At 37.4% G+C, this 27434-nt stretch overlaps 2 protein-coding genes across 3 annotated transcripts in view; one reads left to right on the top strand and one right to left on the bottom strand.

Annotated features, from left to right (window-relative positions):
* The window catches only part of SPMIP7 (sperm microtubule inner protein 7), a 64003-nt gene extending 43010 nt beyond the window's left edge, over positions 1–20993 (bottom strand). The window contains exons 1-3 of the mRNA XM_059932549.1: positions 20980–20993; positions 19703–20268; positions 11410–11507 (exon numbers count right to left, since the gene is read on the bottom strand). Of these exons, the coding sequence (XP_059788532.1) occupies positions 11410–11507; positions 19703–20268; positions 20980–20993 (678 nt within the window). The remainder of the gene's footprint in view (positions 1–11409; positions 11508–19702; positions 20269–20979) is intronic.
* A 2055-nt stretch (positions 20994–23048) lies between these two features.
* The window catches only part of ZPBP (zona pellucida binding protein), a 93387-nt gene continuing 89001 nt past the window's right edge, over positions 23049–27434 (top strand). For both annotated transcript variants that reach the window (XR_009504901.1, XM_059932917.1), the window contains exons 1-2: positions 23049–23175; positions 26589–26669. Coding sequence is in view for 1 of the 2 variants with exons in the window: in XM_059932917.1 (XP_059788900.1) it covers positions 23049–23175; positions 26589–26669 (208 nt within the window). In the remaining variant the exon portion in view is untranslated. The remainder of the gene's footprint in view (positions 23176–26588; positions 26670–27434) is intronic.

Here is a 27434-nt window from a genome sequence, read left to right on the forward strand (position 1 = left end):
AAACCTTATTACATTCATTTTTTAATTTTAGTAACTTAACTGCAGATTTAATTGGATTTTTAACATGCATAATTATATTATCAAGAATAATAGATTTGTTTAACGCTTTCTAAGTTTTATACTATTTTTATGTTTCTTTGATTTGGCTGGCTAGGAACTCCAATGTGTAGAGTTCAAATATTGTTTGATTTACCTTTTCATAGATATCTATTGTTAATTTGAGGATAATTTTCAGTTCTTTTCATCAAACTTTATTCTTTTTTTGCCTATGTTTAGATGAGTATATGACTTTTCTACTGTGATACAGTTAGTTATGTTCACCAGTTTCCTAAAGTTAAGCAAATCTTACATTGCTGGGGTAGACTTAACTTTATCATGATGTAGTAACCACGTGCTATATTGCTAGACCCTAAACATGTGTGTGCATCTTCAGTCTTTACCTGATACCTTTCATTACTGATTTCTACCTTAATTCATTTGCAATCAGAGCGTATTTTGTGTATAATTTCAATTATTTTGATTTATTGATTTGTTTTATGTCCCAGAATACAACTTACCTTGGTGAACCCTCTGTGTGAATTGAAAAGAATTCCTATTCTGCTGTTGTTGTGTGGACTATACCAAGTAGGTCAAGTCAGTCAATAATGTTTTTTTATATCTTCTTTTTATATCTTCTCTATCTTCACTTTTTTTTCTGTCTAACTTTTCTATCAGTTACTAAGAATGGAGTGTTTAAATCTCTGATAGTGATTGTGGATCTGCTTTTCAGTTCCATCAGTTTTTGCTTCATGTATTTGAGTTGCGTTATTAGGTCATTTTATAAATTGACCTTCTTTATCATCATGGAATATCTATCTGGTAAAATTTCTTGTTCTGAAATCTACTTCGTTTGATATTATTACAGATATTTCTGTTTTCTTTAACTCTTTTTTGTGCAGTATATATTTTCCCATCTTAAACTTTTATCTATTTCTATTTAACATGGCTTTCTTGTAGCCAGAATATAGTTGGGTATTAATTTTTTTTATCCAACATAACAATTGCTGACTTTAAATTTAATTATATATAGTTAGAGTCAATATGACAATTGACATAATTTGGTTTAAATCTAGCTTTATTTACTATTTGTTTCACCTGCTCCTTTTCCTATCGTATTACTTTGTTTTGGATTAGTTGAGGTAATTTTTTTCCTCTTTACAATTTAATTTTATCTCTGCCCATTAGCTTTCTTTCGTTCTCTCTTTCCTTCCTTCCTTTCTCTCTCTCTCTCTCTCTTTCTTTTATCATGGCCACTCTAGGATTTACAATACACGTCTTTAATTCTAGCGTTTACAGTATATTACACCATTTCACAAATGGTGTAAAAATTACAACAGCATATCCCCATTTTCATCCTGACATTCCCTGGGTTACTGTTATGCAGTTTACTCCTACATATGCTATAACCTCTAATTACTTGTAATGGTTGTTTCTTTAACAGTCAGTATACTTTAACTAACTTAAAAACAAAACATAGTATTTTATTTTTACCCACATATTTACCATTTCTGTTGATCTCAAATCCATTTCATTGTGGAAACTCAAATTTCCATATACTTTAGTTTTTTCTATCTAAAGAACTTCCTTTATGTCTGCTAGCAATGAATTTTCTCAGCTTGGTTTTTCTGAAAATGTCCTTGTGTGTTTTGACTTTATTTTTGAAATGCGTTATTTCTGGTTAAAGTATTCTTAGTTGATTTTTTTTAAATTTAAAATGTGTCTTCATTTTATTCTGGCTTGCACAGATTCTGACAAGAAACCTACTGTCATTCTTACATGTGTTCCTCTGTACATAATTCCTTTTCTCTAACTATTTTAGGATTTTCTCTTTATCACTGTTTTCCCACAATGTGATTGATGTGCATGGTTTTATTTATCTTTACTCAGCTTGGCATTGGCTGAATTTTTGGGGTCTAAAGACTTATAATTTTCTTCAGTTAGGAAAAATTTGGGCCATTATTTCCCCAAATATTTTTCTCCCACCTTCCTTTTTTCCCTGGAATTCCAATTACATGTATGTTAGACTGCTCGACACTGTCCCACAGCTGACTGATGCTTTATTTGTTAATTTTCTCTCTGTATTTCATGTTCGAGTTTCTACTGCTATGTCTTTAATTTCACTGACAGTTTATTCTGCAGTGTCTAATCTGCTCTTGAAGCTACCCATTTAACTTTCATTTTAGACATGGTGTTTTTCTCTAGAAGTCCTTTTGAGTCTTGTTTGTATGGCCCATTTTCCACATCATCATGGTTGTGGTCTCCTCTACATCCTGAAAGTAGGGAACACATTTGTAATAGTTGCTTGACCATATCCCTGTCTGCTTGTTTCTTCATGTCTGTCACTTCTGTGTCTGGCATTACTGACTTACTTTTTCTCCTGACTATGGGTAATATTTTTCTTCTCTGTTGCATAAAAATTAATTTTTGAGTTTTGCTTATTTTGGATGTTAGTTTATTGGCTGCTAGAACTTATTTTAATACATAAATAGTGTTAGATTCTGTTCCAGCACAAAGTCCAGTACTTGAAATCAGTTGGGTGCTTTTGAGGGTTGCTTTTAAGCTTTGTTCATTAAAGTCCAGAGGAAGCTTCAGAGTAGGGCTAACTAAGCCTGACTACAGAGGTGACATCCTTCTGAAGCATCCACCTGACATTCCATGAACTAAAAAGCTTCTTCCTTCTACTTTGTGGGGACATGGACATCCCCTGCCTGTTTGAGCTTCAGAAAATGATCATGCCAGTTCTTTATGATAGGTGTTTCCTCAGCTTTGGTAGTTTCCCCTTAAGGTGGCACAGATCAGTGCTCAAAGATCTGCTCATTCTCTCTCCCAGATCTCCAGAGCCCCCTCTCTGTAGCTCCCTCCTCCCTGATATCCTACTCTGCAAATTCTGCTTGACTTGCCCCTCACCCCCAGAACACCAATCTCTGTTTCCTCAACTGCATGAGAGTGTGAAGCTTTGTATGGATTTCCCTTCCCTGGACTGTGGTTTAGAAACTGTCTCCGGGTAGTAAGCCAGTACGATGGTGGAGTTCACACTGTTTTTCTTCCTTCCTCAGAGAGCTCAGTACTTCACTGCCTCTTGTCTAGTGTCTGGAAGCCATTATTTCTCATAATTTGTTCAGTTTTCTACATTATTAAGGCAGGATAGTTGAGTGCATGTTACTCCATCTCCTGTACTTCATTAATTTCTTCTGTTATCTTTTTTTCTCGCCTTGTACTATTGTTGGTTTCCTTTGCTGCCCATTTTCTAGCTTTTTGAGAAGGGATTTTCATTCATAAAGAAAGGTGCTACTGATGTTTAGTGGGGAGAAGCCAGGAATGCTGCTATTCATCCTACACTGCACAAAATCTCCCCCACAGCAAAGAAGTATCCAGCCCAAAATGTCATTGCGCCAAAGTTGAGAAACCCTGGCTTAACATATTATTTCCATTCTATCATTTAGTTTTTCTTCAGGGACTCCAATTATAAATATATTCTTTCTTCTTTGCTTATCTTCCTTTTCAACCATTTTCACTCAGATATTTTAAACTAATTCTTCATTCTTCTTCTCTTGGATGTTTTCCTGCCTTTCTTCAATGTCCCCATTAAATTTTTATTTTAATTAAATCTTATTTAATTTTACTTTCCTTGGGCATCATGTAATTAGAAATTAGGTCTTAATTTCTAAATGAATTTTCTTTCATTTATTTCACCTAAAATTTTATTTGTAAATCTTTGAATTTCTTTATGCAGGCAATTTTCATATTCTCAAATGCTTGCTTCAAATTATATCATAAACTTCAGAGTGTTATATTACAATTTTTTCTTTATAGTTGATTTGGGGAGGAATTTTCTTCACTAAAGTATTTTGATTCTTGTTTTCTGTTTTATTACAGTTTTCTTTAATTCATTCTGTGAATTTTGTGTGGTTTAATATTTGTAGTTCAATGGTACCCTCTTCTGTCAGTGTAGCAAAGTACAGTTTCTTTAATAAAGTTTTTTCCTTACCTTAGTTGACTGTTACCAGAGGGGTTGTATAATCTCCAATTAAATAATTCTTTTTGCCTTTCAGGATTTTAAATTTTCCTCTTTTTCTTCTTTTTTTTCTTTTAACCTTCTTCTCCTACACAATCGATTCCTTTCAGAAACTGCCATCTCAGATCACATGTTCTTTTAACTCCTTCTCTGTAGACTTAGACTTTAGACTTAGACATTATCTATATTTTTAGTCTTAGACTTTGTCTATTTATCCATGGTTTTGACCAATTTTAAGCTGGCTTCTGTCTACCATGTAGTTTTTCCAAAGCTGTCCTCATTTACCAAAAAAGCATTTCTGTTGAGATGTTGAGACATGACTTGTTAGGATTTTCTGTTTTCTTTTCTTTAGAACGTGCAGTAATTTGAAATTTAGAATTTCTCTGTCTTCTAGTTATGGTGACGGTAAGGTTTTTGTATACTGTCATTTGTCTTGTTCTGCACTGTTTTTGAGGCTATGTGGGGATGCACAGTTTTATGAGGTCACCATTATATTTGGCTTCCCCAAAGTTATATTTTTTTGTTCTTCTTGATTGACATTGGCAGATATTTATCAATTGTTTTTCAATGAACCAACCTGTGGCCTTGGTGTTCTTTTAAAATATACGTTTGTTTTCTCTTTTCGTATTTCTCATTTTATCTTTATTATATCCTCCATTCAACTTAAAAAACTGACTATTATTTTTTCTCATTTTGAGATGGATGCTTGCTTAGTTCTTAAATTTTCAGGTTTTCTTCTGTTATAACATATTCATTAAAGATTATATATTTTCCTTCAGGCACTGTTATAGTTGCATTCCCACACATGTTGCTACAATAATTCTATTTTATTTTATTATTTTATTATTTTTAGTGATAATTTTTGTTTTTATCCTTAGAAGTGTGTATACAAGGAAACTAAAAGTAAATGAACACCAACATTTACAATTCCAGATCCCTTCCTTTTTTAGAATTAGCAGTAGTCAAATTAATATGAAGAACCTGGAGGAGGCCAGGTAGCAGAAAAATATATAAACTATTAGCCTAAATATCTTGACAAGCTATGTAACTATTAGAAAATCACTTATTTCTCTCTGGGTTTGTTTCTTAATCTGTTAAATGAAACTTCAGAATTGTATGATTCTTACTGAAGTAGTTACAGATGAAATTATATGATGCCTGGAATTTTCTTTAAAATAACTGAGTGAGTTTAGGATGGGAGTATAGATTATATAAAATTGGCCAAATAATAACTGCTGAAGGGTACATAGGAGGTCTTTACATTATTGCCTCTACCTTTATATATGTTTGAAATTTCCCATAAGTTTTAAAATTAATAATATTTTAAGAAGAAATGGTTGATTCTTTGCCTCTCATTTTCACAAATTTTACTGCAAGAGGCAAGTACTATCTGGGAGCTACACACAAAACCAAGATCACAGGCAACACCTTCAAAATGTTAAAAAGAATAAACTATGTTTAATCTGAACAGAGTCGATAATCTTCATATTGGATGTGTACTACTTTTAAAAACTCATGGTCTTGATTTCTTTTTCACAGATCATGAGAACCAGTCCATCCTGACCACGTAAGTGATTTTTTTCTTCTTCTCTGGTTTGTGGTGATTGTCTTAGATATTGACAATGTAAGCTGTAGTTCTGATCTATTCTCTGGTTTCTGTCTGACAGTGGAGAATCTGGGGCAGGAAAGACTGTGAACACAGAGAAGTGTGTCATCCAGTACTTTGCAACAATTGCAGCTACTGGAGAGAAGAAGGATGAAACTGGCAAAATGCAGGTGGGTCTGATTGGTGTGTCAGAATCAAGACTGTCAGGACACTCAGGAAGCCCAGTTGTGAGGACTGCTCTTGTCTTTGCAGGGGACTCTGGAAGATCAAATCATCAATGCCAATCCCCTGCTGGAGGCCTTTGGCAATGCCAAGACCGTGAGGAATGACAACTCCTCTCGCTTTGTGAGTCTCTGGGTCACAGAGGGTTTTCTCAGGGCTTAAATGCCCAAAAAGGCATGTATGAGTTATTATTCAACCTCTTCTTACTCGTGCACTTCCAGTTTTGTATGTAACGTCATCTTTTTCACTTGCAAGGGTAAATTCTTCAGGATCCACTTCGGTACCACAGGGAAACTGGCTTCTGACCTGATCCAAGTCTCTTCTTCCATGTCTGTATCTCCTGTAGTCTGGGGATGATTTGTAACTTGCCCTCTCTCCAGGTTTTCTTCAAAGCTGGCCTCCTGGGTCTTCAGTCAGGGACACTCACCGGCTCCAGGCTGGTCCCAACCATGGTGGAATCACTTCTGGCCTTTCCTTCCCTGGAGGCGCACTCCTCCCATGATCGATTTTATTTTTTAAATTGAAGTATAGTTGATGTACAACATTATATAATCTACAGGTGTACAATACAGTGACTCACAATTTTTAAAGGTTATATTCCATTTATAGTTATTGTAAGATTTTGGCTATATTCTTTGTGTTGTACAACATTTTATTATTCAGTTCAAGATATTTTCTAGTTTCCTTTATGATTTCTTCTTTGGCCCATCACTCATTCATAAATACATTTTTATATTTCCAAATGCATGATTTTCTAGGGTGTTTTGACCTGTCATGATAGTCTTGTGGGCAAAGAATATACTTTGTATGACTTAAAACATTTGAAATATTTTTAGACTTGTTTTATGGCATAGTATGTGGTAATTTTTGTAAATGGTCCTTGCATAAATATTTATTTATGTATGTCTATTAGGTTGAGTTGTTAATTGTGCTGTTTTATTCTACTATATCTAGGTCCAGTATATCTATATGTACTATATTCCCCAGTATCCTGTTGTCCTGTTAATTGGCACACAGTTTATGATGATTCCTATCAGCCTGAGTCATTAGCAAATATTTCAGTACCTTTGCAGATAAAAATCCATGTTTAGCATAGAGGTCACCCAAATAAACCTAACATTGTTAGTGTTATGTACTACTAACAAATATGAAATCTTTGACAAATCAATTGCTGCTACATCAATATAATTTCTACATCTTTTCTGAAGATTACACATAAACATGGGTAAGAATAAGAGCTGTGTGGGAGATGGAGCAAACAAGCAAATAAAACCAATGGATCTACTGTCAAAAAGGAGGCATGTAGAAATGCAAAATCACATCAATTTTTTATTTCTAAAAAGTATTCTAAATTACAATTGACTACAATTCATTTAAAATATTTTAGATTGTGAGCTTTTCAGCAACTTACAAGATCTGTCACAATTACCTGTTTTCTGTGGGTAATGTATTGATAAAGTTGGTGAGTGATGTGTGGATAAGATTGGTCTTCCTCTAGTTTTAGGGGCAAAGATTCTGAAATCTGTCATTTCCTATTGTTCTTCATCAAGAAGGTAACTAAATCTTTCCTAGCAGGGTCTGAATTTATGTCTCCCCATTTTCTGGTGGTTCATATTATTGTTCATCATCATCTTGGTTTATCATGTCATTGGTATCATGGCACAGTCTTTCATTGGAATCTGGATTTTTCTCAAATACACAATCTCTTCCACTTCCTGATTGGTCTTATAGGCTGCCACTTCTATGTTATGTAGCTTCAATTTCTTTATGAAATGTTTTAGTTTCCAGGTCCTCAAATTTATCATCTACATCATTTCCTAATAAGTATTCATTTTCTAGTAGCTATTCTTCTGCTGGTGCATCTTCTATCTCTGTTCTCTGAATGTTTTGTGTGTACTATTTCATAAAGAATTGATTAAATTTGATCTTTGACTTCAGCTCTAGTGCTCTTGGAATCTGATTCAATGGGAACCTCTACTAATAAATCTAGATATTTCCTAGATTCTTCTGACAAGACTAATAACATTGAAGGAGATCTCGCTTTATGTCGTGATACTTTAGCATCATTCACATTAAGATCCTCCATCACCAACAATATCATGTTTCAATTTCCTAGAAGTTCATCATGTTCAACAAGACCTTACAAAAGATAACAACTGATACCCAGATTCTAAACAATGCAAGTACCATAAACAATGTGAAGAAATAACTTTCAAAAATTTCCTTCTTTCCATTTTTGTGTCTTCTGTGCTTTGTCTGTCTTTTGAGACTCTTGCTGCCATTTTTGTTGGTGCTGGGGCTGACAACAACAGCTGCTGCTGCTGCTGTCATGATTGGCTTACTATAATTAATCCTTAATGTACAGCAGAATATGTGAAGGGATGCCACAGGGAACTCCATAAATAAACAGCAGTGGATATGATAACTGTGTCTTCACATGTTGCTTCTATCCTATTCTCTTACACATCTAGGATTCCAAATAAACATATGTTTTTCTTTTTCACTGTATCCTCTATGATTTTTACTCTCCCTTTGGTATTTTCCATCTTTTTGTAAATTTGTGCATCATCAAGAGTATTTTCCTCTCTTTTATCTACTGTTCTCCAATCCTCTCTTTAACTGTGTCTAATCTGCTACAGCACCCATCTACCTTATTCTTTGCTCACTGTATTTTTCCGTTCTGGTACTACATTTTTCTCACTTTTCTAATTTTTCATTTTATAATTTCTAACTTATTTACAAAAATTTCGAGCTTATCTATTTTTTTCTTTTTGAATATTTAATGCATATTTCCAACGCCTAGAATCAATTTTTGTCTCTCTTTGTTTTCTCTCATTTCTGCTGATTCTCATTCACAGTGTCCTTTCTCTTTATGTGTTTGGTTACTGTTGATTGTGTGTTAAACATTATATTTTAAAAGTTATTGACAGAAATAATTTGAGGCTTAGTAATTAATATACTATCATCCTCCAAAGAAGTTTTATTTGTATGTGTCTGGATTCTGGGAATGATAGCAATCTAGGATCCCCTTAATACCAGTTCAAGACTTGGTTTTCTCTTTTATTGTGAAGCAGCTGTAGTCTGTTCAAGGCTTTTTACTATTGATCTACCCTTACTTCTAAGGTGAAAGCCTTCAGGTGTAGTGGGTGGTTTTCAAAGATCAATTCTAATTTTTGATGTTTTATACCCACGAAGCTAGGAAATGTTCAGTTAAAGTTCAGTTTCCCTTCCCAGAACAGCAAATTCCTGTAAGGCCAAAGTGACCCTAAGTGATGGCTTAAATTTTAGAGTTTCTACCCTCTCATTGGCCCAGTAATTTCTCTTCACCTTATTAGCTTTTTGATATTAAAAAAAATGTTAATCCAGTTGTTTTTCCATTGGAAGTACTATCCCATGTTACTTAGCTCCCACTACTGGTAGTAAAATATCAAGATTTTGTCATAAAAGTCTAAGCTTATTTTAAATTTAAATAAGTATGCTCTATAAGCTTTTGCAGGACAAGCACAAACTTCAGAATTCTAATTCTACAATAGATATCTAAGTAAAGCATGTAGCCTTGATATAAATTTGTAGCCTTAGATGGAAAAAAAAGGCATTAATGCCTTCAGTTTCTTATAATGTTCCCTTTCATTTGCTTTCACAGGACTTACCAGAAGGGGCAATAGACTCTTTGAAGAGTCTGGAGATGGAATAAGTGAAACTAACAAATACAAATTTTCTTTACCCTTGTAACCAAATTCTGCCTTTTATCTGAATTTAGAATAGCTCAAAACAGGTCAAATCTCCCTCATTTCTAATGCTATAATTTTCTTATAGAGAAAAATGCATAGACAAGGAAAGACATGAAGCCCTGGCATGGGTGGATGGCATCTTGAGTAAAGGAGGCACTGGTGACATTTATTTTGAATGACCTTTTTATTCCATGGCCATATACCCTAGTACATGATTTGTGGGAGGTATGCTCCATTCCTCTTTGTGGTAAAATTAGAAAAGGCAAAGGGAGAGGTGGGGAAAGAGGGAAAAGAGGAAATCAATCTGAATCTCTAACTACAGATAATTTATCAGGCAGATCAACTTTAGGAAGGAGTACATACAAGAGTAACAGAAATGGAAATTGACTCCTTGAAAGCATCCGTATCTTTACTGCTAATAGGCATGGGTTTCTTTTTGGAATGATGAAAAAGTTCTAAAATTAGATTGTGGCAATGGTTGTACAATTCAGTGAATATCCTAAAAAAAAAGAAGAAAAACCCCCACTGAATTGAACACTTCAAATGGGCAAACTTTATGGTGTGTAAAACATACCTCAGTAAAGCTGTTTTTTTTTTTTTTAAATCTCTTGTCATATCTATGTATTCCTTGGGGAGTCTTCAAGTAATTTAAATATCACGGGTTTAGAATCTATTAATCCACATAGATTAGACATATTCAGACATATATCTAGGTTTAGACATATATCTAGGTTCAGATATATATCTAGGTTCAGACATATATCTAGGTTTAAAGTTTGTGGTCAAAAGACAGTTGCTTAACATCACTGGACTTCAGATTTCTCAAATAATATGGGGATAACAACACTGTCTTGTCCAGAAGCAGGGACTCAAGCACAATTTTTGTTCAATTAATACATGGTGGGAGTGCTCTAGGTGAAGTGTAGGATACGACAAGGAAAAGACACTAGTGGGAATGTGGTTGCAGCTGAAGCCTAGCTTTATTCTGTTTCTTCAAGGAAGTCAGTCATTGGCCAAAGCCTGAGTGGTCAGTGTGGGAGGGTGCAGTGTCCAGCTGGCAGCTGGCAGACATTTAGTGGCCATTGCCCACTGCCACTGGGGAGGGTGCACTTGCCAGTAGAGGGGTCTGTGTTGGGCACTACCATCATCTATTACTCATTCCTCTTCCATAGTACTGTTCTGTTGTAGGGATGCACAGACATGCATAATATACAATGACTGTGAACTTCTACACAGTGCCTGGCACATAAGGAGTACTTTATAAATGGCAGCTATTTTTTTTTAAACTTTTTATTTTATATTTGGAGTATCATTGATTAGCAATGTTGTGTTAGCTTCAGATGTACAGCAAAGTGATTCAGTTATACATATACATGTATCTATTCTTTATCAAATTCTTTTCCCATTTAGGTTGTAACATAATATTGAGCAGAGTTCCCTGTGCTATACAGTAGGTCCTTATTGGTTACCTATTTTAAATATAGCAGTGTGTACACGTCAATCCCAAACTTCGTAACTATTCTTCCCACCCCCCACCCTTCCCCTCTGGTAACCATAAGTTTGTTCTCTAAGTCTGTGAGTCTGTTTCTGTTTTGTAAATAAGTTCATTTGTATTTTTTTTTTTTTTTTAGATTCTGCATATAAGCAATATCATATGATATTTCTCTTTCTCTATCTGACTTACTTCACTCAGTATGAGTAGCTATTTTTTACAGGGCATAAAATATCAAATACACAGACAAGGAAATAAATTGATTACAAATACTACATAACGCTATGCAGTAAGAAAATCTTACGGTACATGTTGCTTCCTCATCAAATGTATATAGGTGATTTACTGAGTATTCTTCATGATGAGGTTGTAAGGCAGTAACTTTCAGTGGGTTTGTCCAACCTGAAAACAAAAATGTATGTGCTTTGGGTACATATGTACGAAATACAAATGTACACAATGCAATAGGAATTTCTTCTTCCACCAGAAATACTTCCTACTAGAAAGCTAAACTGTGTGGTATTGATTTTTCCATGGATTATCTAACAATTTTTCTCAGCAGTGAGAACAGAGCGCTCTGGAATTTATGTGTTAGATTAATTAGTGTACAATTATTTGTTATTTATTATTTATTATTGGAAGAGATCTCTTGGGCACTATTAATCTGTGCATGTGCATGCAGACAGGTTGGGGATGGTGGTGACACAAAGGAGTTTACTATGTAGATAATTCAACCTAATGATAAGAGACAAGCAAATATAAAAGCTGCCTTCAACAGATATTTACCTCACCACAAATGGAAGCAGATGAATATATAAAGATGGAAAACAGGTTTCCCGGTTTTGAGGTACTCGTGAACAAATGGAAAAGACAGACATGTAAGTAGATAATTTCAATATAAGTGGTGACTGTGATAATTGTTGAGCTCTGAGTGCTGTGGGAGTGCAGAGGAGGGACATCTAATCCAGCCAGATTGTAGGGAATTAGGAACATCTTCCTGAAGATAAGACCTGACCTCATCTTGACAATTGACTATGACTTGGATAACAAAGGGGAAGCGGAGGAAGAAGAGTCATTCCAGATGGGGGAACAGTATGTACAATGGTAGGCTTGCCCTGTGAGAGCAACATCACAACTCTTACTGAAGGTTGGGTATAGCTACATCTTGAAATGGCAGCCAGGGAATGGTGGAAGATGAACAAAAGAGGTAGGCCAATGTCAGGACATGAAAGCCTGGGACCTATCCGCCTTGGTAGGTCTTCATCAGAGAGATTGATAACTTTGGCAAATTACTCTGGTTTGGACGGGGGACTAGTGTAGGTGAAGATAATGGTTGTACCATAGAGATCCTTTTCTTACCCCATGGGGTCTTCTAACTTGGTCCTCTACTTTTTAGCTTTGCCCCATGAATTAATCTAACTCAGCAAAAGATGAACTTTAAAATGTTAAAATTGGGAGCTAACTGCACAGTACAGAGATATTTAAGCATAGGTGAGATGAATTGTGAGAGGGATTTGGGATAACACAGGAGCACCCTGGTCACCGTGGATAGCAATCTGGTGAAGCTCCATAACAGACTACAGCAATACTTGGGGCTTAATAATGTATATGCTTCCTAGCTAAGGTGCCACTGTGACCTCGTGAATTATTTGACCCCCCTGAGTCTTATTTTTCTTACCTTTAATGATTGTTGTCAGAGTTGTAAAAACTACCATTAATGTATTTAAAGGAATTGGCAAATTTCTGGCATGCAGTTTATAACATTTATTAATTATCAGTTAGCAGTTGTAACATTATTAGTACCTATAGTAGTAATGTAGTAATATCATCTTCATAATGATGATGTTGATTCAGTCAATATTTGACCAATCAGGACAGAACCTGCAAATTCAGAAGTGGCAATGAAGGGCTGGAGAATGGGGGACCCTCTGTGGATTCTGAAGGTAAGTGAGAGAGAGTAGTAAGTGAGAAGGCCTTGACACAGCACTGCTGACTGTGAAGATGGAGCAGGCCATGTGAGAAGACTCCAGGAGCAGAGTGCATCCCCTGCTGTCAAAGAGCAAGGAAATGGGTGCCTCAGATGTCAGGGACTATATTCTGCACAGTTGGAATGAGCCCCAAAGTAGATTTCTCCCCAGACCCTCCAGATATGAACAAAGAGCACACCTTGACTTTGGCAGTTGGATCTCAAATAGAGAACACAGTTAAGCCTGCTCAGGTTTTTGACCCACAAACTTGTCAGTAATAAATAGCCTTTGTTTAAAGGTGCTAAGTTTGCGGCAGTTTGTTATAGCAGCAGGAGAAAACTAATACAGAAGCAGAGGCAAGAGGCCAAGGCAGAGTGAGAGAGGCAGTGTTGAATTCCACGATCATTTCAGTTTTGAGAAGGATAGTTCTATCTGTGACTCAGCTGGCCAAAGAAAACCCTCCAGTAGATTCTCATGCCATCAGCAGCAATATGGCACTTTTTGGTATCCTCTGATTTGAAGCCATTCTAGCAGCTACTTAGAAAAAAAAAAAAAAAAAAAAAAAGGAAAGTAGAAAAACAAGAAAACTAAAATTTTGACTTTAAGCCAGAGTAGAAGTAAACAGGGCAATGAATTACAACTATATACCTCAGGGGCACTACGTTTATATCTAAGTATGATGACATCCTTTCTTCTACCTTGTTTCAGTATCTACTGCTGCAAAATAACCTCAAACCTAGTAGCTTAAAACAACCATTCATCATCTACTGGGACTCCGAATTGTTCTGTCATAAGGCATAGCTCCGATAGCTGAAAATGTCCAAAATGACCTCACTCACTTGGCTGGCAAGTTGGTATTGACTGTTAGCTGGGAGCTCAGCTGGGCCTGATGACCAATGCCTTATTTTTCTTCCCCTCTGGATCTAGGTTGGGTCTCTCACAAAATAGTGACTGAAACTCCAGGGGAAAAATCCAAAAAGGACCAATCTCAATGTGCAAGTACTTCCCAGGCCTCCACTTGCATCATGCTTGCTAATATCTTATTGGCTAAAGCCACTCATATGTCCAAGCCCAGAGTCAACGTGAGAAGGAAACAGACCTCATGTTATGGTAGGAGAAGTGGCAGGCACACACAGGAAGGGGTGAGCTGCCAAAAGCCACATTTGGGAACAGCTACTACCCACCTCTCCTTCATAACCCACAGTCTCACTTCATTGCTTTCATGCCACCAAACAAACATCAAGTCTTTTGTCAAGGAAAGCACTGTATTATTTCCTTGACACAAGTATTCCCTCATTTATTAGAGATTTAACATGTTTAAAACTGTGATTGTATTTTTACAGTGAATGGGTTTTGTGTGTAACCCATGAAACTGCATGAGTTTGGAGGAGTCTACCATGAACACTATTTTCCCATAGGCCTTATTATTTTTATTATAAAACATTTCCAGAACAAGGTGCTTTTAAGGAAGCCAAAACCTTAGAAGAAAGATTCAAGGACTATTCTATGTATTTTTTTTATTCATGTGTTATCTCTCCTCTAATGGTTACAGACAGGTTTTTTTTTTTTTTTTAAACATCTAAAATACCCTTTGTGAGTGGTCTTCCCTGAGTTTTCTTTCTCAATATAGCAAAAGGTAGGTTAATTATGTTGATATTTTCAAAGAACCAACTTTAGGTTTAGGTTATTTTTTCTGCTGTTTTTCTATTCTCTATTTTATTTATATGAACCAAACATCCAACCTTCAAAATATATGATGCAAATATTGACAGAATTGAAGAGAGAAATAGCCCTACAATAACAGTTGAAGACTTTAGTACCCTACTTTCAATAATGAATAGAACAACCAGACACAGATCAGCAAGGAAATAGAGGGCTTAAACAACAATATGACCTAACAGACATTTATAGAACACTCAAACCAACAGAATACCCAGCGGAATACACATTTTTCTCAGGTGCACATGGAACATTCTCTAGACTATATTGTAGGTGACAAAGCAAGTCTTGGTAAATTTAAAAGGACTGAAAGCATGTAAAATATATTAATACTTTCTGAACACAATGGAATGAAACTAGATATCAACAGAATGGAATGAAATTAAAAACTGATATATGAAAATTAAACACCACACCCCTAAATAACCATTGGGTTAAAGAAGAAATAACATGGGAAATTAGAAATTATCTTGAGACAAATGAAAACAAAAACATAAGTCATGGGGTTCAGCAAAAGTAGTGCTAAGAGGAAAACTCATAGGTATAAATGCTTGTATTAAACAAGAAATATCTCAAATCAACCACCTAAATTTACACCTTAAAAAACTAGAAAAAGAGCAAACTAAACCCAAAGCTAGCAGAAAAAAGAAAATAATAAAGATTAGGTCAGAAATACACAAAATAGAGAATAAAAAAACAATAGGGAAAATCAATGAAAGCAAGAGTTGGTTCTTGAAAAGATCAACAAAATTGACAAACATTTACCCAGATTGACTCAGAGAAAAAGAAAGAAGGCTCAAATAACTAAAATCACAAATGAAAGAAGAAGGGACATTACAACTGACTTTTGCTGGAGGAGGTCATTGAGAGGACGTGACCACCCACTGACCCGTGAGCTGAACTCAGGCAATCAGAGGCTCCTCACCCCCTCCTCTGTCCTTGAAATGAATGTTTGTTCTGCCCACTGTTCCCACTGTAGGAGCTGTTTCAAGAACACAGCCTTGAGAGAGTAATGTTTCGTTGAGACCATCTGGACAGTATACGTGACTGAGCCGTGTTAAGTCCTCTACATAAACTTGAAGATTCTGGAGGGTGGGTGCGGAGATCTACTCATCTTGAGGCACCTAAGACAAGCATAAGTAAGTTTCCTCGGTAATTAAACCTGCCACCTACCCGTCTGGAGAGTCTGCCTCTTTCTCCTTGCCCTGTGAGTACAGGGGCCAGTTTTGGATTTCACCTGGGGAACTCCTGAGGTTTTGAACCAACAATTTTACAGAAATAAAAAGGATTATAAGAAAGTACTATGAACAGTTGTACACCAAATGATTATATAACCTACATGAAATGGACAAATTCCTAAAAACACATAACCTACCAAGACTGAATCATGAAGAAACAGAAAATATGAACAGACCTATAACTAATAAGGAGATTGAATCAGTAATCAAAACTCCCAATGAAGAAAAGCTCCAGATCAGATGGCTTCACTGGTAAATTCTACAAAATATTTAAAAAAGAATTAAGACTAATCCACTTCAAGCTCTTCCAAAAAAATTGAAGAGAACACTTCCAAATTCATTCCATAAGGCCAACTGATACCAAAGCCAGACAAAGACACTACAAGAAGAAATGGACCAATAGCCTGATGAATACTGATGCGAAAATCCTCAAATACTAGAAAACAGAATTTAACACACATTTGAAAGGATTATACACCATGACCAAGTGGGGTCTATTCCTTGAACGTAAGGAATTGTAATTGTGCATTAGTACATTGTGTGGCAATGTAAAATGCAGTAGCCTCTATGGAAAACAATAGCTGGTTCCTCAAAACATTAAACACAGAATTACCATTGAGCAATTCCACCTTTCGGTATATACCCCAAAGAACAGAAAGTGGGATCTTGAAGAGATATCTGTACACCCACGTTCATAGCAGCATTATTCACAATAGTCAAAAGGCAAAGCAACCGAAGTGTCCATTGATGGATGAAAGGATAAACAAAATGCGGTATATACATAAAATGGAAAATTATTCAGCCTTAAAAAGGAAGGAATTCTTGCTACAGCAAGAACACTGTTGTCCATGAGGACACTATGCTAAGTGAAACGAGCCAGTCACAAAAAGACAAATACTGTATGATTTTGCTCCTATGAGGTAGCTAAAGTAGTCAAATTCATAGAGAAAGAAAGTAAAATGATTGCTAGGGGTTGAGAGGAGGGAGGGAAAGGTAGTTAGTATTTGATGGATATAGAACTTCAGTTTGGTAAGATGAAAGGAGTTATGGAGACGGACAGTGCTGATGGCTGCACAATAATGTGCTTAATACCAATTTATACACACTTAAAAATGGTTAAGGTGGTAGTTACTGAGGGAAGGCTTGTGTACCCCAAAATTCATATGTTGTAGCCCCTACCCCAATATGATGGTATTTGGAGGTGGGGCCTTTGGGTAATTAGGTTCGGATGAGGCCATGAGGGTGTGGCTCCCATGACAGGATGGAACTAGGAACAAAAAACAACTGATCACAGTTAAATGTCTAGATAAGGTTGAAACAGGACAAGAAAATCAGTGATATAATCTTTCAGGATCTTGTTTTGATATTTATGAAAGTCCACTGAAAAGCATAATGGTGTGTGATATAATTAATTCTGAGAAGATACAATTCTTTATCAGAATGTATGAGAAATTATGTGTATTTAGGTTTGCTAAAAACTGAAAGTATTTATTATTTATAATTAATGATTATTTCCAGAATCACTGAAAGCATAGGGCAAATTATATTGAAATCAATCCCTGAACTGCAAGTATTGTTCTTTGAAACTGTTAATAGCTCATAACAGCTACTACTAATTAAATGCTTTACCAGGTTCCACGAATTTTGCTAAGTACTTTACCCATCTTAATTCATTCAATTCCTACAATTTTATAAGAGAATTTATGTATGAAGGAACTGAAAATTCTGGACTTTAACTTTATAACATGACTTTGTTTAACTTTACAACATCTAATAAATGTTATTGGTTCATTCCTTTGTCAGATATTTTTACATGAATAACATTAAATAGCCTTCGTTATTATAAAGTATAACTAGTATCTGAATTTTACAAATAAGGATACACAGGCATAGAGATTAGCAACGAGTCCCGGGTCATGGTGCAAGTAAATTTCCTGCCAGAAATAGAGTACAGACAGTCTCACTCTAGAGCCTATCTTCTGCATTCTGCTGTACTGATTCAGGCAGTGAAATAGAGCCTAGATGAGCTCTATATTTGGTTCTGAACTGTTGGTGCAATGTCTGTTATCCCTATTTCAGTCATAAGTTAGCTTCTTCACCTCTAATTTGTTGGAATGCTTTGACAGTTCACTCTTAGGAAAACTTACAAAAACAAATCAATATTGTTCTTAAAAATTACACTAGGTTGGGATTTTCTGCTTACAAGCAAAGTGTCATACTTGTCTAAAATAGGACTACAATGAAAAATGATTTCGATTCCTTTAAAGAAGAGTTCTTGATAATGACTATCAGTGTACATTGAAACATTAACAAAAGATTGAGCTCAAGCTCCTTTCTTGACAGATCAGAAAATTGGTCACTAGTTCAGAATCAGTGAAAACTGTACTATGGCTGTAAGACTGGCCTGAACTCATCAATGGTTCCTTCAATGTGAATTGCATTTGCTTCTCAGCAATATCTTATTTCCACAGATGGTATTTCAAATGGATTATAAATTAATTATTTCTTAAAATAGGTTATTGAACCTCATTTATATATTTACATGAACATTCCAAACTAAGGAATTTCCCTAAGCCTACCCGCTGAGGCCACAACTGGAGTGCACATTAAAAGCATAGTTCTTATCCCATGCTTATCTCTCATCAAATTGCTCTTTTCTTGTTCAACAGTGGGTATCTGGAGCGTGTGGCTTGGGACCATTATTTTGTGGGGCTTTGCATTTCTACTACCTTTGCCCTGATTCTTATTCCCTTCCTGGTCCCAAGTGCCTATGGCCTCTCTTCATGGAGGAGTGGCAGGAACCGTGAGCTCCCACTGCTCCAAAAAACAATGATGTCCCTGTTCCTCCCACAGCCTCCCTAGGCCTCTGGTGTGCAGCTGGGCACTGTAGAGGAGTGGTGAAGAGGGCACAGCCTCTTAAGGCTAGAGCAAGCTCAGCATCTCTTGCTACAGCACTTGGTCTTTGCCTTTCCCACATGCTCAAACAGGTTAATCTCTTTTCACTCCCTGCCTACCAGGCACATTCCATATGGGAACACTGCCCGTGGCTTTCTTCTGGAAGTTTCTTACCACTTCTGGGCCGGGCTTGTGACACCCTCTGGGAGTTCTTACAGAGAAACCAAAAGGTGCAGCAGTCAGTAAGTGTTCGTCAAATTCTGCCTCCAGGAATGTGGTGGAGTTATTTATGCAGGGGTTGCCTCTCTTCAGCTCCTGTTCTTACAAGACCCCAAAATTTACTTTCAACTACTTTCCCATTGCATTTCAGCTCCTGTAACCTAACTCTTTGATAATCATCAGCGAATTAATTTTTTCAAAGGAGAGAGACAGATAAGGAGGCATGATACACAATTATCAAAGTTAAATATAAATTCCTTTGTGGCAAAATTAGGTTATCTGTGTGTTTAGAATAAATTATCTGATACATACTTTGTGTTGGCCACATACTGATGAATGTATTTTTTGAAAACCAACTATTTTTTTACAAACAGGTCTATAAAAGGCTTATCATTCTTACTACTTTTTCCTTACACTCCATAATTTAAAAATAAGAATTCCTTATTTGGTCTTTTACAATTTTATGTCAAATGAACTGCTAAATACTGAATCTTAGATCCATGCTCTTTTCTCTCATTTGAGTGTTTAAAAATTACAAAGCCCATGTCACTTCATTTACCTCCAAGTCTTGCTCTGATGGAAATGTCTGGTACTGCCCTGGAATTCCATCTCCTGTCCTGTTTTAGTTCTTCTAATAATATTTTTTTCCTTTTTAATGTCGTCTGAAATCCTGCGTCTGGTCTGGGAACTCGATGTTGAGGTTTCACATCACTGAAATCTACCAAGCTTGGTATGGTTCTGCCAATGCCAGGCTTTAAGTCAGCATCACCACCAGGACTCACAAACCCTGAACAGGTGTCACCTAAGGGGACATCATCCCGAAGTGGAAATAATGGATAATCTGGCCCATACGGTGGGGGATAAGGATAGTGTAAATGATAGTCTGGCAGGACTGAAGGGGGATAAGGGTGAAATTTAAGAAAAGTAGGGTTGCATTTCTTTTCAATTCTGCCACAGTCATGTCTGTCCTCAACTCCTTTCACAAAAGGCATGTTCAGTTTTCGTAAGAGAGCACGATAGTGTGGGTAATCTATATTCTCAACAGCCTTTGTTCTTGAAAGGAAGGATCCTTCAGAGATACTTATCTTTCCAGGTGTGTGCCGTGAATTCATATCTACGGCCTTTCTCTTTAAAATTGTGGATGATTGAATATTAATTGCTTCTTAAGTCTCCTTTCTCTTTAACTATAAAACTCTTATATTTCTAACCACTGAGGATTGGTTAACCTAACATAGTTATTGATTTGGCTTTCTCAATGTCAATAGAGTAGAGTTTTTTCTTTTTTTAAATTTTTAAGGTAAATATTTTTTCTCCATCGAAGGAAGTAAGGGACCAGAACAGAAAAGAACAAAACAAAACAGAGCCCATGTTGCTTGGCAACAGCTAGAACTCTAATAACACATTGGACCATTTATTATATACATCATAATTTAAGTCTTAGGAAAAACAAAAACAGACTTGTTAGTAAAATCTCCATGACAGTTTCCTCAGCAATGCTCAGGAAAACTGTGCTCATTTGTTATTTTTTAATTTTTCCATAAGTTGATACTTTATGGGTAAATGAGATTCAGTAAAGGGTATAAATAAAGTAGTTAATGGAGAGGCAATATATTTTTTAAGGCATATCTCTGATATACTTTAAGTATTTACCTAATAGATATAAAAAAGTACAAAACACACTGCCTATATAAATTGTAAATTTAAATGCAGTGCAAAAAATGAACATATATTACATTACAGTTAAATCAATGTATCTAATTTTTAAGGAAAGTAACTTGCAATTTATAGTCAAAGTACAGGTTCATCTTCTACGTGCCCTACATTATCCTTACTTACCTTTTTGCTACCATGATGGCAGAGTAAGAGCAATGAAGTTCTTAAACTCATTTCAGGAAACTACAGTAAGTAGCAGCTATTAGCTCAATGCAAAAACAGACGTCATCAATATACTGTTCATTTAAAAGCTCATTTCAACTAGGTAAATTGGTCTTGCATGAAAACTGCTATCAAAGGAATCTCAGACAGTAGAATTTGGGCACAAAAGCTAACACCATCGCTACTGGAGTAAAAAGTGCAAATACAAATGACAGACCCACTTTCTTTTTGATTTTCAGCAATCAGCTTTCCATCTTTAGAATCACACCATACATTAACTAAGATATCCAGTATTACTTCTTATTCTCAGGTTGAATATTAGGAATTTACACAGCAGACCAAGGCAGGAGGGACTGCTGAATTACAGAAAACAGAGATTTCAAGATTTAGCATGGTCTGAACAGTCCTCTCTGCCCTCTATTCTCTGTAAGTCCACAGTCCAAAGTTCATTTGGTAAAAATCATGTTGTGCAGGTTGACTTGTTTATAAAAATTAAAAGGAATTTTAGCAGAATATGTACCCAGACAAATATAGTGATTTATTGGGCACTATTCAGTAAAATTTGTTTACTAGGTGTGCTCAAAGGAAGTGCAAGACCTTGACCAAAATGCTGGCTGGATCTAAATCATGCAGGTCTCTTTACTAAGACATGCCTGAACAGGCTGAACTCAGTTCAGGACTTTATACAGATTAGAAAGGATTTCTAAAGAAGTAAATCTACTCAGTAGAATAAACTGTACTGGATACATTTTACCAATTAGCATATGCATAAAGATAGCCAGAAAACTCAAGAAATAAGCAGAAATTTCAATTTCCTTTGTTAATAAGAACCAAGGACTTCTTTGGATATTTACGTAATCCTTAATAAATGTCTTCATCCTGGTCCTGGTCCAAATGAATTCTCCTTCCTTTCTGCTAGATGTTTTCCGTTCTTTTCTTTTTTAAAAAAAAAAAAAGTATGGTTATTTGAATGCTTACTTTATACCAGGAACTATCCCAGGAGTTGAGGTTAAAATGACACGATTCTAGCTGTGAAGACATAGTTTGTAAAGCAGGCCAGCTGAAAGACAGCAAGGGGCGATGCTCTCTGTGGCACAAACAAGATACATCTGAAGGCATCGATGTTCGAGATACGCCATCGAACAAGCGGGGAGGTGGACTCAGGTGGGTGCTCAGGCTGTCAGTTCGAAAACCCTCGTCTGGAGCGAAGGACACCCAGCGATGGCTTTCAGACCACCCTGGATCACTCATTTCTTCCCATTACACAGGGTTATTGGGCATTCTGTCTTCAGTTGCTTAAACTTCATTCTCCTATGTACTTGTACCAACTGGGTAAGATTTACTTGTATCGTAGCTCCCTTCACGTGAAGTGAATCCTTCCCGCCGCAGAAACGCAGAGGATTCTAACCCGTTCTGGCTATAAACGCCCACGTAGGCGGACGGGTGGTTTTATGCATCTTCCCGAACTCAGGTGATAAAAGACCATCTTTCGGGCTGAGCGCTGCATGCGGTCCATTCCATCTAAGGCTGTGGCCTCGTTCTTCCCGCCCAGCCTCTTCCTGGGGCTCAGGGCCCATTTCCATTCCCGGTGGCTGGGCCTTGCATCCATCGCCCAGCTGCGTCCCATAAATCCGTAGGTAGTCAGCAGCCGACGTCGGGAGAGGCAGGCAGCCCTCTCGGGCTGGACCAGCCCTCACTCCCGTGACCCTCGCCCTGTGGTCCAGAGTCGGCCTCAACGCCCAGACTCGGCCAGCCCGTCCCTCGGCCAGCGACTCTTCTGCGGCTCCACAACCTTCCACAGGTCGCCTATGCTTTCCTGGTTGCCTGAGCGACGGCGGGGTCCTCAAGGCGGGCGACTTCGCGCCCCCCAGGCCTCCACGACCAACCCCGCCCCCGCCCCGCCGGAAGTGGTGGCCCTTTTTCCGGCCCCCCTTCCGGTCCGCTGGCGGGCGGGTGGGCGCGAGCCGCGTAACGACCCTCTCCGCTGAGTGTCGGCCGGCGGCGGCGGCGGCGGCGGCGGCGGCGGGTGGATGGAGGCCTCGGCCTCCGGCCGGGCGCGGCGGGGCTGGCGGCGGTCCCGGGTCGCGGGCTCCCCGCTCTCCCGGGCCGCGGTGGTCCTGGTGTTCTCCGCGCTGGTGCTGCGGGCAACCCCGTCAGGTGAGGCGGCGGAGGGCGGCTCCGGACCGCGGCTCCCGGAGGTTTTTGCGTGTCACGTGCGTCCGCTGATGGGAAAGCCTGTATCACTGGGCCCGCTCTTGAATTTAATAGGAGGACTGGGCACACTGATGTCGTGTAGGGGGGCGAGGTCATTCAAACACCCAGAGCTCAAGGCTTGAGATTAAATTGGCTGTAACAAGCCCCGTATCAGCCCCCGGGTCCTTTGCCAGCTTTCCACGACGTACGGGGCTCAGGATTTCAGTATATTTCGAAATGAGTAGACATCCCACCGCTTTGGCATTTCCCGTGGTCCTGGAGCTCCATCTATTGGTTTTAGCTATAAAGTACAGGAAAGACTGGGAACTTAAAGTTTTGATATTCCGCTGCCGCCGTTTCCTCCGTTTCATTCAGAGATCCGAAATGCTTTCTCATGTTTTCAAAATAGAGTTAATATACCGAAGGGAGTGCTTAATTAAACGGTCGTCATTTAACTAGGAAGGTTTTGGCTGCGTTCAAGTTTTAGACTTTTTAGAAATAAAGTATCTCCCAGAATTGAATCATAGAAAGCACAAAGGAGGTTTGTTTAAAATACAATTTGTGCAGAAAAGGGGCAATGAGTAAAGAAGCCCTCCAAGAATATGAATGAGGAAGGGCTGCGGAGGTCGACAGGGGATAGGAGGAGAATGGAAAGAAATGGAGTGAAGAGACATTACAAAATATGCCAAAGTCCAGAGGTCATTCTAATTTAAGTAGAGACTAGCCGATAGCCGTTCATTACCCCGTAGGAGAAGGATGCTTCTTGACCACGGCCCATGATCTTATGCTAGGTACGACTCTGTGTGTGTGTGTATGTGTGTTGTCTTTTGATCCGAGAACAAGATCAGGCCTGAGGATATAAGAAGTAGACTAAGACCGCAGTATCTTAATATGTAAGGTATGAATAGCGAAGCAACATTTATGTAGCGTTTTATAGTTTATACAGTAGTCCGTTCAGTTCCTACAAAAACTCTAAATCTGGAATTTAGTCTCATTTTGCGGGTGAGAAAACTGAAGCTCCTGGAGTTTTAAGTGACTTTCCTAAGACTAGTTAGTGGAAGTTGGGGTTTAAATCCAGGTCATCTGGCTTTGAATACCATACTCTTCTTTGCTCTGTTAACAACAAAGAGGATTTGGGTCTAAGCTTTATTGCATTTTTTGTGCTGCTCCTCCCACTGGCCTGTGCACACTCCTGTGTCCATCAACATTTTCTTGTTCAACGAGGACTGAACAACATCAGAATATATCATATTCAACAATTATTATTTAATATTTGCTATGTGCAAGGTACAGTGCTTGACGGATTATTTTTTTCTTGATTAAGTCTTTTATTTGCTTGCTGGTTTTTGCAGAATCAAAGCCTGGCTTACAAAGACCTTCCCAGTCTGGCCCTACCTTCCTCTTCTGCTTCCCATCCCTGTGTCCTCCAGGTTTAAGGAACATACTTTTTTCTTCCAGTTTTATTGAAGTATAAGTGACATACAGCACTGTATAATTTTAAGGTGTACAACATAAGGATTTGATTTACATACATCATGAAGTGATTATCACAATAAGTTGAGGGAGTGTCCATCATCTTATATGGGTACAAAATTAAAGAAATAGAAAAAAATTTTTTTTTCCTGTGTTGAGAACTCTTAGGATCAACTCTCTTAACAATTCATATGTAACATACAGCAGTGTTAATTATATTAATCATATGTTTATCATCATAGTTTATATTATCGTATGGTTTATTACATGCCAAGTATGTACTTATCTTATGACTGGAAAGTTGTACGTTTTGACTGCCACCTACTGAATGGGAGAAGATATTTGCAAAGAATATATCCTCTAAGGGGTTAATATCCAAAATATACCAACAACTCATACAACTCAACATCAAAAAACAGCAGTCTAGTTAAAAAATGGGCAGAGGATCTGAATAGACCTTTTTCCAAGGGAAGACATACAGATGGCCAATAGGCACATGAAAAAGATGCTCAACATCACTAATCATCAGGGAAATGCAAGTCTGAACCACAATGAGATACTGTTCTCACACCTGTTAAAATAGCTATTATCAAAAAGGCAACAAATAACAAGTGCTGGAGAGGGTGTGGAGAAAAGGGAACCCTCCTGCACTGTTGGTGGGAATGTAAATTGATACAGCCACCATGGAGAAAAGTATGGAGGTACTCAAAAAATTAAAAATAGAGCTACCATATGATCCAACAATATCACTCCTAGGATTTATCTGAAGAAAACAAAAACACTAATTAGAAAAGATATATGCATCTCTATGTTCATTGTAACATTATTTACAGTAGCCAAGATATGGGAGCAACCTAAGTGCCCATCAATAGATGAATGGATAATGAAGATAATAGGTACATACAGTGGACTCTTACTCAGCCATAAAAAAATAATGAAATCTTGTCATTTGTGACAACATGGATGGACCTAGAGGGTATTATGCTAAGTGAAATAAGAGAAGGACAAATGCCGCATGATTTCACTTATATGTGGAATCTAAAAAAACAAATGAACAAACATCAAAACATAAACAGAGTTATAGATAGAGAACAAGCAGGCGTTTGCCAAAGGATAGGGAAGAAGCAGGTGAGGGAGATTAAGGGGTACAAACTTCCAGTTGCAAAATAAATGAGTCACAAGTATGAAATGTACAGTGTGGGGAATATAGTCAATAGCAATGTAATGTCTTTGTATGATGACTTATCATAACTAGACTAACTGTGGTGATCATTTCGAAATGTATAGAAACATCAAAGCACTATGTTGTATAACAGGAACTAACAAAGTGTTGTGGGACAATTATATTTCAAAAACAAACTCATGGAAAAAGAGATCAGATTTGTGGTTACCAGAGGCGGGATTGAGGGGAATTGGGTGAAGGCAGTCAAAAGATACCGATTCTCAATAAGTTGACATAAACACTGATCCTACTATTGAGCTTATAGTCAAATAAGGAAAATTATGTCTGTGTGTGAAGAACTGTATTACAATGTAGAGTGAGTGTTGCTGATGATGTACTAAAGAGGTAAGAAATTAGGACAAACAGAAGGTTTGAGGGAGCAGGGACTTGTGATTTGGGTCTTGAAGGGTGGGGATTTGGACTTTTAAAAATGAGAGTATTCTAAGTGGATGTAGAGAAAGCTGAAGGTGAGGCATAATAGGGAAAGTGGTGGGTATGTTAATTTCATTGGAGTGTATGAAGGGAGTAGAGCTGGAACAGAGATACCAGATATCAAAGGATATTGATTTATGGCTCCCCTTCAACAAACATCAAATATACTGTGATACTATCCGGTTCGAATGTCTTGAAATTTGTAATGAGCCAGACTGTTGATTAATTCTGTTCTTTTTGTTTTTGATAGTTGGATATTTGACTCGATTGCCAAGAGGTATGCACTTGACCCAAGATTCAATGAAAATAGTGGGATCACCAAATTTTCCAGGTATTAATAAATAGATTTTCAGTAATTGTAAGAAAGTAATTGGCATTTGTTTAAATCTTATCAATCTTTTGCAAAAGGCTAGTGTTCCCCAGTTATCCTAGTTTCCTATAAACCCTTTTCCTCTATGGAAATGGATTAAAGTTGTTTCCACAGAGTTAGATTCATATAGTTTAATTCTGTTTGCTGTAACTGCTTAAGTGTGCAAAAAATAATTATTTCTAAAAGTTATCTAATTAAAGTTGTCTACAGTGTTTTTGCTTGTTATTGTACAATAATTAAACATAACATTAAATGTATGCAGTTCTTTTTTTTTAAAACACTTTTTAAAAAAATTAATTAATTAATTAATTAATTAATTAATTTTTGGCTCTTTTGGGTCTTCATTGCTGCACATGGGCTTTCTCTAGTTGTGGCGAGAAGGGGCTACTCTTTGTTGTGGTGCGTGGGCTTCTCATTGTGGTGGTTTCCCTTGTGGAGCATGGGCTCTAGGTGCACGGGCTTCAGTAGTTGTGTCACACGGGCTCAGCAGTTGTGGCTTGTGGGCTCTAGAGTGCAGGCTCAGTAGTTGTGGCGCACGGGCTTAGTTGCTCCACGGCATGTGGGATCTTCCTGGACCAGGGATCAAACCTGTGTCCCCTGCATTGGCAGGCGGACTCCCAACCACTACGCCACCAGGGAAGTCCCCGTATGCAGTTCTTATGCTAAAACTTTTTTTAAATGGGATCTATATATCATAAAGATTTTGGGTTAGTAAGATTTTGCAGT

The sequence above is a fragment of the Balaenoptera ricei genome, chromosome 9 (assembly GCF_028023285.1).
Source record: "Balaenoptera ricei isolate mBalRic1 chromosome 9, mBalRic1.hap2, whole genome shotgun sequence".
In the NCBI taxonomy this organism is placed as follows: domain Eukaryota; kingdom Metazoa; phylum Chordata; class Mammalia; order Artiodactyla; family Balaenopteridae; genus Balaenoptera; species Balaenoptera ricei.